Consider the following 13,396-nt stretch of genomic DNA (forward strand, 5'->3'; position numbering starts at 1 on the left):
AAAATGCACGTTGTCTTTTCGAGGGAAGTGACTTAGTTGGCTGTTACATGTATTGCATTCAAGATAGTCATTGTTATCAGTCATGTGATCGACAAGGAAGACAGCAAATGTTAAAGTTTTAGGGTTCAATCTATCTTGTTTGGTTCAAATATATTATCAAAGGATAATATATTTCAAATTGTGCAGACCATTGTGATAAGGTCTTAGTACTTCAAAAAATTTACGGCGTTTTACGACCGTGCTGCCTACATATTATCATCCGTCACATACAGTTACATCCACCACAGACAAATGAAAAAACAGCTAGCAACGCGGCATGCCTTTTGTGCATGGTCGTCCCATAGACTATGGCCTTTTCATATTAAAATGAGCTTCAAGGTGTTAAACGTTTTGGAGACTTTGTTTTTGGTTGATAATTGCACGAGATTAGTTGATAATTGCACGAGATTATGCGGTAAATACGACGAGATGGCATCGTGCTGCCAGTCGCGTAGCAACCATAGTTACTTTGTGACTTTCAGGGCAGAAACACTGCTACACGCCAATCAAAACATAACACGCCAGCGGTTTCATAAACATGTCCTTCCTTGACGAACGTGTAAAAGACGGTATGACTGACCGTAAACCATTGAGTAAAACCAGACAGTATCGATAAAAGACTTTCAAATTTGGTTCAAACACACTCATTATATATTCCTAGAAATATGAGAGGAATTTTTAAAATGGTATAACTCACTTTCCTGAAGCTCAAAACTTCTGTTTTCGCCAGCACGCCAATTCCGCTCAGCACCACACGACAACAACAACACAAACTTTGCCGAACATACTTTCCCTTAACAATTGGCGAAAATCCGAAAATTACCGAAGGATGCATGGTCGGCACTCTTCGGAAAAGACAGGCGAGAGCTACCTGAGACGAAGCGAACATGGATGGGTTACGTAACCGCTTCACGCCTTGAAAAATACCCGTTGCTAGTCTGTTTCTCTATTTGTCTGTGCATCCCCGTACTGTAATCAAGAATAACGCTTCTGTGAAGACAGCACGGTAACGTAAATCATTAGACAACCCAATCTTCGAATTATATGAATTTTAGAAAGGCACTGCTTGTGTGCAAACACAAGAAGTACCAACACACTATCAAAGAATAAATCAAAGTGTGTACTCAATATCGTGCAACTTTGAAGACGCATTGTCAAAAATTCACGCGAGTACATCCAGTATTTGTAGTGAATCCATTTGATTTTACGAACAAACATGGACATTGTTATACTCGAAACTCAAGTTCCATTTCTAAGGAGCGTTCAGTTATTACGGCTGGGAGTGGGCCGGCAAAATCCAGGGGGGGGGGGTTCACCTTAAATTTAAAAACTGCCAAAGGGGGGGGGGGGTCATGTATTTTTCCAACAGCTCAGAGGGGGAGCGGGGTCACTTAATTTTTATAAGTATCGGTCCCGTCAAAAAAGCACTTTCAATGTTTAGAAATATTCTAAGAGACAAAAATGATTCGCTGCATGATTTCACTCTCTGAAGTCATTTAACTGTAAATCCGAACAAAATTATTATTATCTGTCACATGAACATCTTAACTAGACAGCTCTGAGGCTTATCGTATTGTAAATTGAGGACACTGAGAGCAATGGACAATTCCTATTACTTACATATTAGAGATATAGCAAGTTTTGTCAGGGAAATTATTTAACAGTAACCTGTAGACTAGTAGTCCATGAAAAGTGAAATTATACTTTTTGGTGAAAGTCCATTATCATAGTTGTTGTCAACATCTGAACTTTCAAATACCCTATTTGAATCAAGTACATTTGTATCAATTATCAAACACCTATAAAAGCACAAATTAATTTAGTCTAGCATTGTAAAAAAATTATTCATAGTTTTCTCATAGACTCCAATGTATAGTGAATCAACATTTTGGTGAAATTCCAAAAATCCAATTTTTTGCACACATATCAACCTTTAACCATCCTAATCTAAATACTTTAAAATGAATTATCAAACGTCCATAAATACACAGATTTAGATAGTTTTGAATTGGAAAAAAATTATTCATAGTTTCCTCATAGACTACCAATTGTATGGTGATTCAACATTTCGGTGAAATTCTAAAATCCAATTTCTTGCACACATATCCATTTGTAACCACCCTAGTCTAATCAAGTACATTAATATTAATAATAGAGAGTACATAAATACACAGATTTACCTATTTTTGTATTTGAAAAAAATCATTCATAGTTTCCTCATAGACTCCTATGTATAGTGGATGGACATTTTCAGTGAAATTCCAAAATCAGATTTCTTGTACACATAATATGCACCTTTAACCATTATATTCTAATCAAGTACAATTATGTTAATTATTCAACGTCTGTATATGCACAAGTATAGCAAGTTTTTCATTGGAAAAAAATTATTCACAATTTTATCATAGACTCCCATGTATAGTGGATGAACATTTTTGGTGAAATTCTAAAGTCAAATTTTTTGTCCACATACCAGTTGTAACAAACCTATTCCAATTAAGTACTTTTATGTCAATTATTAGATATCTGTAAATGTATAGATATAGTTTTGTATTGAAAATGTATTACATAGTTTTCTCATAGACTGCCATGTATAGTGAATCAACATTATCAACAGCTGATCGTCAATTAAATCCAAATATCATTTTGTACACACACGCTTGAGCAAAAATATTGCGATCCACCCGTAATTTCTGTCCAATCCCTTTGAGGGGTAATTTCAAAATTATAGTAAGTCTCAAGGGGAAATTTGAAAATTCACACCTTTGGAGTTGTAAGGGAGTCAACTGCAACCCGAAATTTTGGTTCAATACTTTACATTGTTGGATTGACACCAGCCAGTTCAAAATCGACATTGCCTGTGACCTTGAATTTTGCCATGAAGAAGCCTTGCCCTGTGGTCTACAAAGAAAATGAACAAAAGTTTGATTGATTAATTTTATGAAAATGAGATGGATTTTTAAACTTTTATTTGAAAATGGCAGCTAGGTCATTTGATCAGTCGGCATGGTAACGAAATGTAAAAATGTGGTCTTTGAGTTTAACCAATGTGCAAAATTACAAGTCATTTGGTGCAACGGTCTTTGAATTGGAGCCATGATACATGAAAGTAGGTCAAAGGTCATTCAAGGTCATCCAAAAATTGTCAAAAAAACAATTTTGGTCCCATACTGACTCCTATAAACCAGGAACCATACCTTTAGCCCCTGTAGTTCCTGAGATACATAATTTTGCATAATTAATTAGTTATGGTAAAATATCGATTTAATCACTTAAAAATCTTCTTCTCAAAAACGACAAGGTCAATGAACCTGAAATTTGGCATATGACATCTCAGTACTATGTCTTACAAAAATTGTCGACAACTTTTTTGATTTGTCAAGTTTTATGCAAATAAGGCAAATAACAATATTTGAATGAATCCAAAATTGCAGCCAGGTCACTTGACCCACTGTATTGAAAGGGTCATGTGCACTAGTACAAAGTGAGCTTAATAAACCCTGAGAGTTTGAGAAGGCTGCGCGTTGTGGTTTTGGAGATCTGTCTTGGCAAAAAAGTGACGGTAGAAGAAGAAGTAGAAGAAGGAGAAAGTTGAACTCCAGTAAACCAATAGGGCCACAGCCCCGAAGGGGCTTCGGCCCCTTATAAAAATGCGGAAGAAATAATAGTTAATATCACAGTGTACATCAAAGTGTTCTGGATAGACCAGTTTCACTTTGAAAATAATATCTTAACGACATTAATGACACTGCCACTTTTCAATGTTCACTGCCGAATAAGTATGATACAACAGAATAACCAAAAACTTAATTTCAGCATGACATTTCAGTAAATTCCTTTCGGTAAACAAATATTTTAGTCAATGTAGAATTCTTACACCTCTTTACGCTCAATACATTTCTATTTTGGACTTTCTCTTTGCTTGATAATTTATCTTTCTATTGAAAAAACAGAAATTACTACGGAAGATTTCCGTACAACTCCTGACGTGACAACTGAGGAAGCAACGACCTCGCCGGAGACAACAACACGGGACTGGTGGTGGCAAACTACTGATGATAGGTGGCGCACTACGCCCGATTGGTGGGATACCACTCCAGGAAGTGAGTATAACAAAGCTGTCTCAGTGACGTTAATAACTGATAAGGCCAAGGTTGAGTTATAATGTATTAATGTTAGGAGGGTCAGTTATATTATTGATTTACAGACTTTGATGCAAAGAAAAGATCAAGAGACAACAATATTTCTGACAATCGATGTGAAATCAAAGTGGGTATTTTGCGGGTTTGCAGGCTGCAGGTTGCAGGCTACAGTTTTTATAATTATGGGCAATATTGCATAATAAAAGGATTGTTTAACAATAAGAAATCCCTTTCTGAATGTCTGTCTTTAGAAATATTGCATAGCCCTGTGAAATCAAAACGAGAATGGAGATGCTGCCATGACATCACAGCTAACCATGTAGAATGTCCGTTACGAGGAGAAAATGAGTAAATCTAATTGGCTAATTCCAAATTCTGAACGAGGAAACACTTTATTGTAATATAAAATCCTGGATGAAAAAGAAATAGCAACGAAGATGTCTTTCCCGCGAGCGGTTGAACGGATCGAAACAGGGTCATTTTACTCATTATCGAACTCTGTACGCCACTAGCGGCAATTTCTTAAAATCTTTCGTTTATATAATGAGTGGCGTATCGGCTACAGTACGGAGCTATTTGCAAATGTAGCATTAAAGGATCGTAGTTTCGTACGTAGTCTCTCAACTCCGGAGTACAGACTGCAGTGACAAGCGGATGTCTCGCCATGCCTGATAGGTTCTACACACAAGACAGCGAAACATATAATATAAACTACAATATACGCAAACGACCAAGATATGAATGATGTGTGGGGTTGCTTGCCAATTACCTTTATTCCAGAAACACGCACACAGCTGAAGTTACTCCCCCTTACTTCTGTATGACTTTGTGATCTTTTGTTGCAAACATTGTCAAAATCCCGAACAGTAGGCTTAGGCGTATACTGAAATGAAGGCATGGCTGACGATATTAAATTACAATGAAGCCCCGCTACTAACATTCGCTTTGTTAAAATGAGCGCGAAAATATTGTACCGGAGACGATATGTGAGGAAACTGGGTTTTATGGCTGTTTTACGGCCAAACGACGATAAATTAACCAAGAGAAAATGTTATCTTTTATTTCGACAGCGGCCCGCAGCCCGCAAGCCGCAGCCCAAATACCGCATCCGATGTGAAGTTAGCAGTAATCCAATCTTAATTTTGCTTGTGCGATATTTGGATCAGGTTTTGCGGTCTGCTTTGCAGGAAGAGTAAGTTTAATCATGCGAGGAACGCATAATTACCAAGTTATATGCAAGTAAAGTTGATCTTGTTAAGATTAAGAAGTCATGTCATTTACAACTACATTACATTTTTGGGGGATAAAGCGATGGGTAAAACGTTAATGCGATGATGCAAAAGTGCAGGGAAATATTAATGTGCGATAATGACGTAAAATGAATCAAGCTGAGACCGTAGTAAAGCCCATCTGACTTACCTTCTCAATTGCTTTGTCAAACGACCAACGTTGTTTTCTTTTAACCAATATATATATATAGAGAGAGAGAGAGAGAGAGAGAGAGAGAGAGAGAGAGAGAGAGAGAGAGAGAGAGAGAGAGAAAGTATTTTGACAGTTTTGTAAAAGTCTCGCAAGACATCCTTTCACCTTTCACGATTTGCCAAATGCATCTAAACATATTAGGGAGAACCATTTGATTTCTGGGGGGGGGGGATGGAGGATCTGGGGAAAAAAATTTGTCGGCAGGTGAAGGACAGAAAAAAAAATTGATCCAACAATGGCTTGAGAAAAAAAAATTGTTCCAACAGACAGGAGAGAAAAAAAATTTGTCGCCATGTGCTAAAATCACCAAAGTTTGGGACTGATTTAAAAAAAACGCTGGAGGGCGGCCGCCTACGGCGGCACTAATATTTTCAATATTTTAGAGTGAATCCTGATGTATATTTTAGAGTGAATCCTGATGTAAAAAATCTGGCATATAAATAAACTTCAATACTACACAATGTAATAAAGGGAAAGTGGCTTCAAACAACAGCCATCTCGTCTTGTATGTGCTTTGGTATGTTTAGTGTCTGAGTTGAGTTTTGGCTGTTAGTGTGAAAATTAAGAAACGAGTCGTTAATTTTCAATAAGCCATGGCGAGACGTGGGCGTAGTCAAATGTGTCCTTGACAGCGGTGACTCTTTTTTATCCCCACGTTTCGAAACCAGAGCGGTCTCTTCCTCAGTCGCCTAAGATATGTGCATATCTTTTTTGTTTTATGTCATGTCAATATTGTTGATCTCCTGTGGTTCTAGCAGTGAAGCCAGAATGTTTATGTTTGGATCGTAATGTGTTCGTTCGTTCATTGACTTGTTTCTAATGCAATGGACTTTAGCCTTAATCAGTGTGTATGATGTTCGTATTTCTTTTGTAAGCGATGATCGGTTGTTTAGGAAATAAATTCCTTAATGTTTCGTCCTTTTCTATGTGATCCCAGTTTTCACACAGAGCTAGTTTGATAGCTTGTGTCTTTATGTCTTGTTGTGAACACAAGTGTGTTTTTCATTCTGTTTTTTGTTCGCTGGTGTTGTAATTGCGTAATTCTGGTGACGAACTTTGTTTGTGATGTAATTCTAGAGATTTCATCCTGTTTTTAGCCACGTTCAACTAATCTTGCATTGAATGACTTGACTTTAGCACTAAAATCATTCTCATTGTTGCAAGTTCTGATGTACCTTAGTGTTTCGCCTTTGATCAGGCCTTTAAAGGTAGATTTTGGATGGCATGATGTTCTATGTAGGAATTGAAACGTATCTGTGGTTTTCGTGTGTTCTTCTTATGTCCAGTATCTTCTCACTGTTATGTCGTTGACCTTTGTATACCACAAGATCGAGGTATGTTATCTCATGTGTCGAGCTTTCAAACGAAATTTTAAAGTAGGGTGCATTTTGTTGATGCCTGATGTAAATTCGTTCAGTTGAAGTTTGTACTGCATGCTGTAACATATTGGAACGGGTCACACTACACATGCAAGATATTTTGTTCTGGCTCCTGGTGCTACTATGATGGCTTGAAGGAAAGCAACTCAGAGGGATCAGGGATATAGCACTCAAAAGATCAGTCAGCTCCAAATGGATTTTTTACTAGTTATTTGTTGTACATAAAATTTTAATAGCAGAACCATAAACACAACAAGTTATTAAAACATCCGGTTGTGAACCAATAAACGTGTATGTATAGCATATTGTATTAAAAATTGGCAAGCGAGAATAAAAAAAAATTGCTTTGCCACTGCATACAGAAAAAATAACTTGATGCAGGACTGACAATAGAAAAAAAATTGCTGTCACAGTCATGGGAAAAAAAAATTTGTTGCCCCACCCATTTCCTCCATCCCCCCCAGAAATCGAATGGTTCACCCCTTATTGATATCATTTAAACTTCTGTGTTTACTCAAGGTAAGGCAATGGGAGTCCGATTAACACTACTGGGGGATCCAGGAAAATCTTACTATGTTGATTTTAAATCCAAACCTAAAATACCCAAAATAGACATCCTGGTAAACAACTGATGAACCGCTTGTCATTCAAGTTGTATATCCTTCTTGCAGCATGTCGTGCTGTCCTTTTTATCCTTTATACTATTGTGCTGATTGTTCTTCCCATTATGATGCATTATTCTGCCTAGTCGTCCGAGGCCCGTCACTGACATGGATCATATAAGACATACACAGTTGGGAGATCCCTAGTGGATTGTGTGACGGATTAATAAATGAAAAAAAAGTTGAAATTGAAAAGGACCATGCCTGATACTCTGGTTATTTCTTCTAGACTGAAATGCATTTCTTGCGTGCGACGTTTCGCTCTACAGCTAGAGCTTTTGCAGGTACATCTAAAGAGGGTGATGAAATGTGCAGATGTCATTATGCTTATAAATTGCAAGATAACAGTGAAATTTGTTCGATTTGGCATACACAGAAGTAAGATTAACGTTTCTGAAACCTTCAAAAATACTTGTTTGTGTAGAAGACTTTGAAGATGTACTTGAAGAAGCTCTAAAGAGCAAGCAGGTGCTTTTCAAGGAAATGTTATTGTCATTCCATATAATTTGAATGGTGACTCGAAGAAATGATATATATTATATATATATATATATATATATATATATATATATATATATATAATATATACATACATACATACATACATACATACATACATACATACATACATACATACATACATACATACATACATACATACATACATACATACATACATACATACATACATACATACATACAGAGAGAGAGAGAGAGAGAGAGAGAGAGAGAGAGAGAGAGAGAGAGAGAGAGAGAGAGAGAGAGAGAGAGAGAGAGAGAGAGAGAGTTTTATGCTTTTTTTAACGCTCTGAGTTGGTTTCTGAAGATGTGCATTCGATCCTGGGACAATTTCTGTCAAACTTTGCGAAATGACAACATATTATAGCATGATTAGGGGAATATTACATATTCTTCGAGGCGACCCCATTAAATCACTTTACGTCAAAAAATCAGAACCACTTACTTTACGCGGTACTTTTTAGATATTTGCAACTTGGATGCGGCACTATTTAGCCGGTACAGCCGCCTTTATAAGTTTTCAAATCATAGCTGATTCCAAGGAGTATCATTACCAAATGTATCTAAACAAAGATTGAAGAGATGCAATTCAACCGTAAACATGCAACTGCGGAGTTATAAACCGATATGGAAGTAGCACATCTTCTTTTTGTCATGTTTTGAAGCCGCAGTTTTATCATGCAATGGGCATTTACATCCCCTAGCAGCATGACGTAAGTGCAATCATGTCAAAAAGTCTTTGAACATGGCATAATGATTATCCTTCCTCACTTACAAGATAATTTGCGTGCAAGTGCATGCAGATATGTTTTTTAAAGATTGTGGCAAAAATACTTTTACGGCACGTTAATCTTACAAAAGCTTTTGCAATACCAGCATGTGTACCAAGTTACCGCTCTGAGCTGTCAAAATCAAGTTATTAGCTTGCCTGAAATATCGTCATTTCTTTAATTCATGAAGCCTAACCTATGTTTGTCTCTTCAGCTTATGAGTGTGGTGAAACATATTATCTGTCTTATTGGAGCACTGTTTGGATTGAATCACCAAACTACCCAAGTAATTATCCGAACAACGCAAGATGTACATGGTTTGTCCACGCAGCTGCTTCATGGAGATATTTGTTCATTTGGTGGGATGACTTCTGTACCGAAAGTTGTTGTGACTTCGTATCGGCTGGTAATGGTGGCATTCCAGGACAAAACGTGGTGATTAACCAACATTCTGGATGTAGTACGCCCCCATACTTCTATTCGTCCGGTGATACCATATGGATTACCTTCACTTCGGACGGCTCAGTTACCAACAGAGGATTTCGGGTGCTCGTCTATGACGAAGGTTAGTCATAAAATGTAATCGTAATACAGAGTCCAATTATAATAAACGCAGACTCCACTGACCTCAAATGTTAAATGGACGTAAAAGTCATTTTGTTCTATAAAAAACATCTAACGATGATTAAATTTCACAAAAAATGGAAGGCCACTACCTGTGAATTTAATGTAAAATAACCCTTGTAGAACTACAGTTTCTCCACAGCTCCAGTTGATTTTTGTTCTGCTCTTTGTGCTATTTCACGCTAGATAATATATAGCTGTAGTAAGATGCAATCGGAAGTAATGGCGGTATTCGATAAATAACCTCACAGTATAACGAACATTTCATTATCGTTTATCTAGACTCTGTCACAGCCTCTCTTTGGCTCATCACAGCCTCTCCATTTCATGAAGTAGTATCAGGTTTTTTACTTAAGTTTTTATCATGAATACCAAAATCAAAATTTTTACCCACAATGTACCACGTTCATCCTTCGATTAAATTATTGCCACCATACTAAATTGTAGATTCTCTGTCTTTTGAACACATACGGGGGTTGTATGTCATCTTTGATAAGAAATATTGCTTTGGAAAAACAGTGTGTTGGTAAGTGCAACGCCACCTTGAGTTGATACATGAAAGAAAACTATCAATAAAGGTATGAAGTGTTCCGAGAGATGTCACTCAGAGGTAAGACAAATTTGTCGGAACACTCCATTTCATGATATATACTTTTTCAGCAATACTCTATTGTTTTGCAGTAAATGGTATCACGTACGTCAGAACAACTATCAGATAAAATCTATCATGACTGTTTTTGATAATTTCTCACTTTCAGGCATTGCAACCTTCTGAAATAAATTAGTATCCTTAGTTTTCTGAACAGGGTAAAGGTGGTTTTTGTATATCATGATGGTAAATTAATAATGCTTAAATTTGTATCGATTGTTAGAATACCGTGGCTCCAGATTGAACGTTTTGAAACTTATGGGCGCACCATTAGAACCGCAAGGTTGATAACAAACTTTGATAACATCCGATATGACGAAAGTTTCCATTTGACAATCTTTTATTAAGGGCGGTGTTATGCCTGTTCAATCCCTTGTTCTCACAGAAGTGGATGTGTGAAGCGCTCGATGACACCAGATCTTTCATATTTTGTTCCGAATTGAATTTTTATAAACTAAAGGCATCTTTGGAACATTTTGAAGATTCTGATTCAAATCAGATTTATGCTCTGACATTAAAAAGATATGACATTTACAAATTCTGGCATTGAATTCGACCTATTATAGTCGATTCTACTATTCAATTACAATCGTACGGTCGTATACTTTTTGAGTTTTATTAAATCTGTGTATTTACTTTATGTTGCAGAGTATCGGTATTCGTCGGAAATGCCATGGACAACTGATGGTAAGATATCTCTTACTGTATACGTGAAATATGAAAGTGACTATATATAGGCTCTCCTAAACTGTTATAAGAGTGAATGATACATATTGTGATCGATGAAATTTTCTGTTTTGTTCTTTGTCATTGCATGAGCGTTCTGTAGTTTTTAGTAATTTATATTACATGAGCGTAAAATAATTGACATAATTCACATAGTTTTGTTTTTGTTGCTGCCAGCGAACTTATATTTGAATTTTAAAATAATAATAACTTCACCAGCAATGGAATATCAGTATCACAGAAAGGCATTCTTATAATATGGTACTATGGTATTCTGTTGGTTCCGTTTTATTACTCAGTCGAATCTTCTTTCACTTACACATTCGCTACATAATACCTGGATGAGTAAGTCGCTGTAACTGCCGTATACATGAGCACCAGATTGAATTCGACCTAATAAATAATAACGCACGGCAGCAAGGGAAAGATTAAGATTTATTGCCCGCAAAAAGGATTGTGCTCATGGCGGTAATATTAATGATACCCTCACCGCGTGCGTCATTTACGTAGAATGTAGTCGAGTGTCGAGACTTCAATGATATATGAAGTTGAAGGTCAGCTTACATTAACGTCTAAAATGGAGGCAATGTTACAGCTTTTCTCGTAAAATGTACTAAATATAGTCTAACGCAAGTCGAACTACCTTCTTGTACCATTTCAAACGCCATTACCCAACAGAAAATACCAAGCCACTATACGCAATAATGTGGTACAAGCAGAAACGACGCGTACGGTTACGGCCTTTTTCACTGCACACAGGAGGGTAATATCACCGCATATTAGAGGGCTATATCACTTAAGCCATGTTTCATTATTTGTTTGTTGTATATCATGTGAGTAAATCATTGAAACTGGCATTTCAGTCGAAACGCCATTCTGTCATCAATTTTCTCACACAGATATCTGTCAACCTCGGAGTTTTCACGATCATATAATCATTTATTTTCATCATGATGTTGATTTGAATAATTTTGCATGAATAGAAGCATTGTATCTGATTCACACTATCAATTCAGAACAACAGAGTACCCGTGGTCAGTGAAGTTTCTGAGCTTTACTACACCAGTGCAATCATTTCATATATTTTATGCTTTGTATTGAAGATTGCTCTTTTAATCTATACGTCAAATCGAGGCTATGCCTGAATTCTTCAAGATTTAAACTGAGTTAAAATTTGTTCTGATTGTACTTGTACTAACTGTGAATAAAGACTGGAATAGCAAAACTCACCAAGAAAGTTAAATTGATAATAAAGTGTTCGGTTTTAGAGACCTGGTGCGTAATTAATATTATATTGGACTCAGCGCTTGGTGTCGCGCCAGGGGTTAAGATTGGCAATGTTATTTGTATTGATTCATGATAAAATATAATTAATTGTTACTTCATAAACGTTTATATGACAACTATGCCCAGTTTCCCTCTGATGAAAGCAGTTCACGTATGTACACGACGTCAAACCCTGCAGCAGTGCAGGTATAGATTTTCTGTAATGTGTAAAAATGTTGGACAAAATTGGCAATTTTTACCATGATAACAGCCTATTGCGTTAAACAAGGGACGTATTATGCAATCATTATCATTGCAATGGTAACCGCACTGCCCACCTTCCACTTGCAAGCTGAAACTATAGCGCGCGTTCCGTCTAAAAGCTGGCAATTTTTGAATCTAATTATTGACACAGGGGCGCTTTTCTAAAATTCAATCCCAGCATTCTTTGCGTATGCCCCATTCATATGCACGACAGTTTTCTCCCTTTTTCTATTTTTTATGCGTGATATTAACGATATTTGTATCAGCGACAAGGTGGATAATAACACTTACTGGCTAATAAAAGAGATATATTTTATAAATGGCGTGTTATAAAATAATAATTTGCACGTTTCGTATTTACAAGTACTCAAATACACATGGCGGCGCCCATGAAAGTAGGGTACACTTCCGGTTACTCGTATAGTATATTATGAATCTGCGCATGCGTAGTCAGTAAGCCGCTTGCGCGATTATTAATGGTAATATATCTTGACAAACTGAGAATGTAAATGATGTTTTGTATATCTTTGGTCAAGTAAAATGTGAGTTTTTCATAAAAATGCACGTTGTATTTTCGAGGGAAGTGACTTAGTTGAATGTTACATGTATTGCATTCAAGGTAGTCATTGTTATCAGTCATGTGACCGAAAAAGAAAGAGAGCAAATGTAAAAGTTTCAGGGTTCAATCTATCTCGTTTTGGTGTACAACAAAAGAAAAAATATTTCAAATTGTGCAGACCAGTGTGATAAGATCTTAGTACAGTAACTTTGAAATGAATTTCATTCTTGACGGCATTTTACGACCGTGCTAGCTACATATCATCCGTCACATACAGTTACATCCACGTACTGCAATCAAGAATAACGCTTCTGT

At 36.6% G+C, this 13,396-nt stretch overlaps 1 protein-coding gene across 1 annotated transcript in view; it reads left to right on the forward strand.

Annotated features, from left to right (window-relative positions):
• LOC139120939 (scavenger receptor cysteine-rich domain-containing protein DMBT1-like) overlaps nucleotides 1–13,396 on the forward strand; it is a 78,639-nt gene that overhangs the window by 37,794 nt on the left and 27,449 nt on the right. The window contains exons 14-16 of the mRNA XM_070685529.1: nucleotides 3,993–4,142; nucleotides 9,208–9,558; nucleotides 10,915–10,953. Of these exons, the coding sequence (XP_070541630.1) occupies nucleotides 3,993–4,142; nucleotides 9,208–9,558; nucleotides 10,915–10,953 (540 nt within the window). The remainder of the gene's footprint in view (nucleotides 1–3,992; nucleotides 4,143–9,207; nucleotides 9,559–10,914; nucleotides 10,954–13,396) is intronic.

This window comes from Ptychodera flava, chromosome 21 (genome assembly GCF_041260155.1).
Source record: "Ptychodera flava strain L36383 chromosome 21, AS_Pfla_20210202, whole genome shotgun sequence".
Classification (NCBI taxonomy): Eukaryota; Metazoa; Hemichordata; class Enteropneusta; family Ptychoderidae; genus Ptychodera; species Ptychodera flava.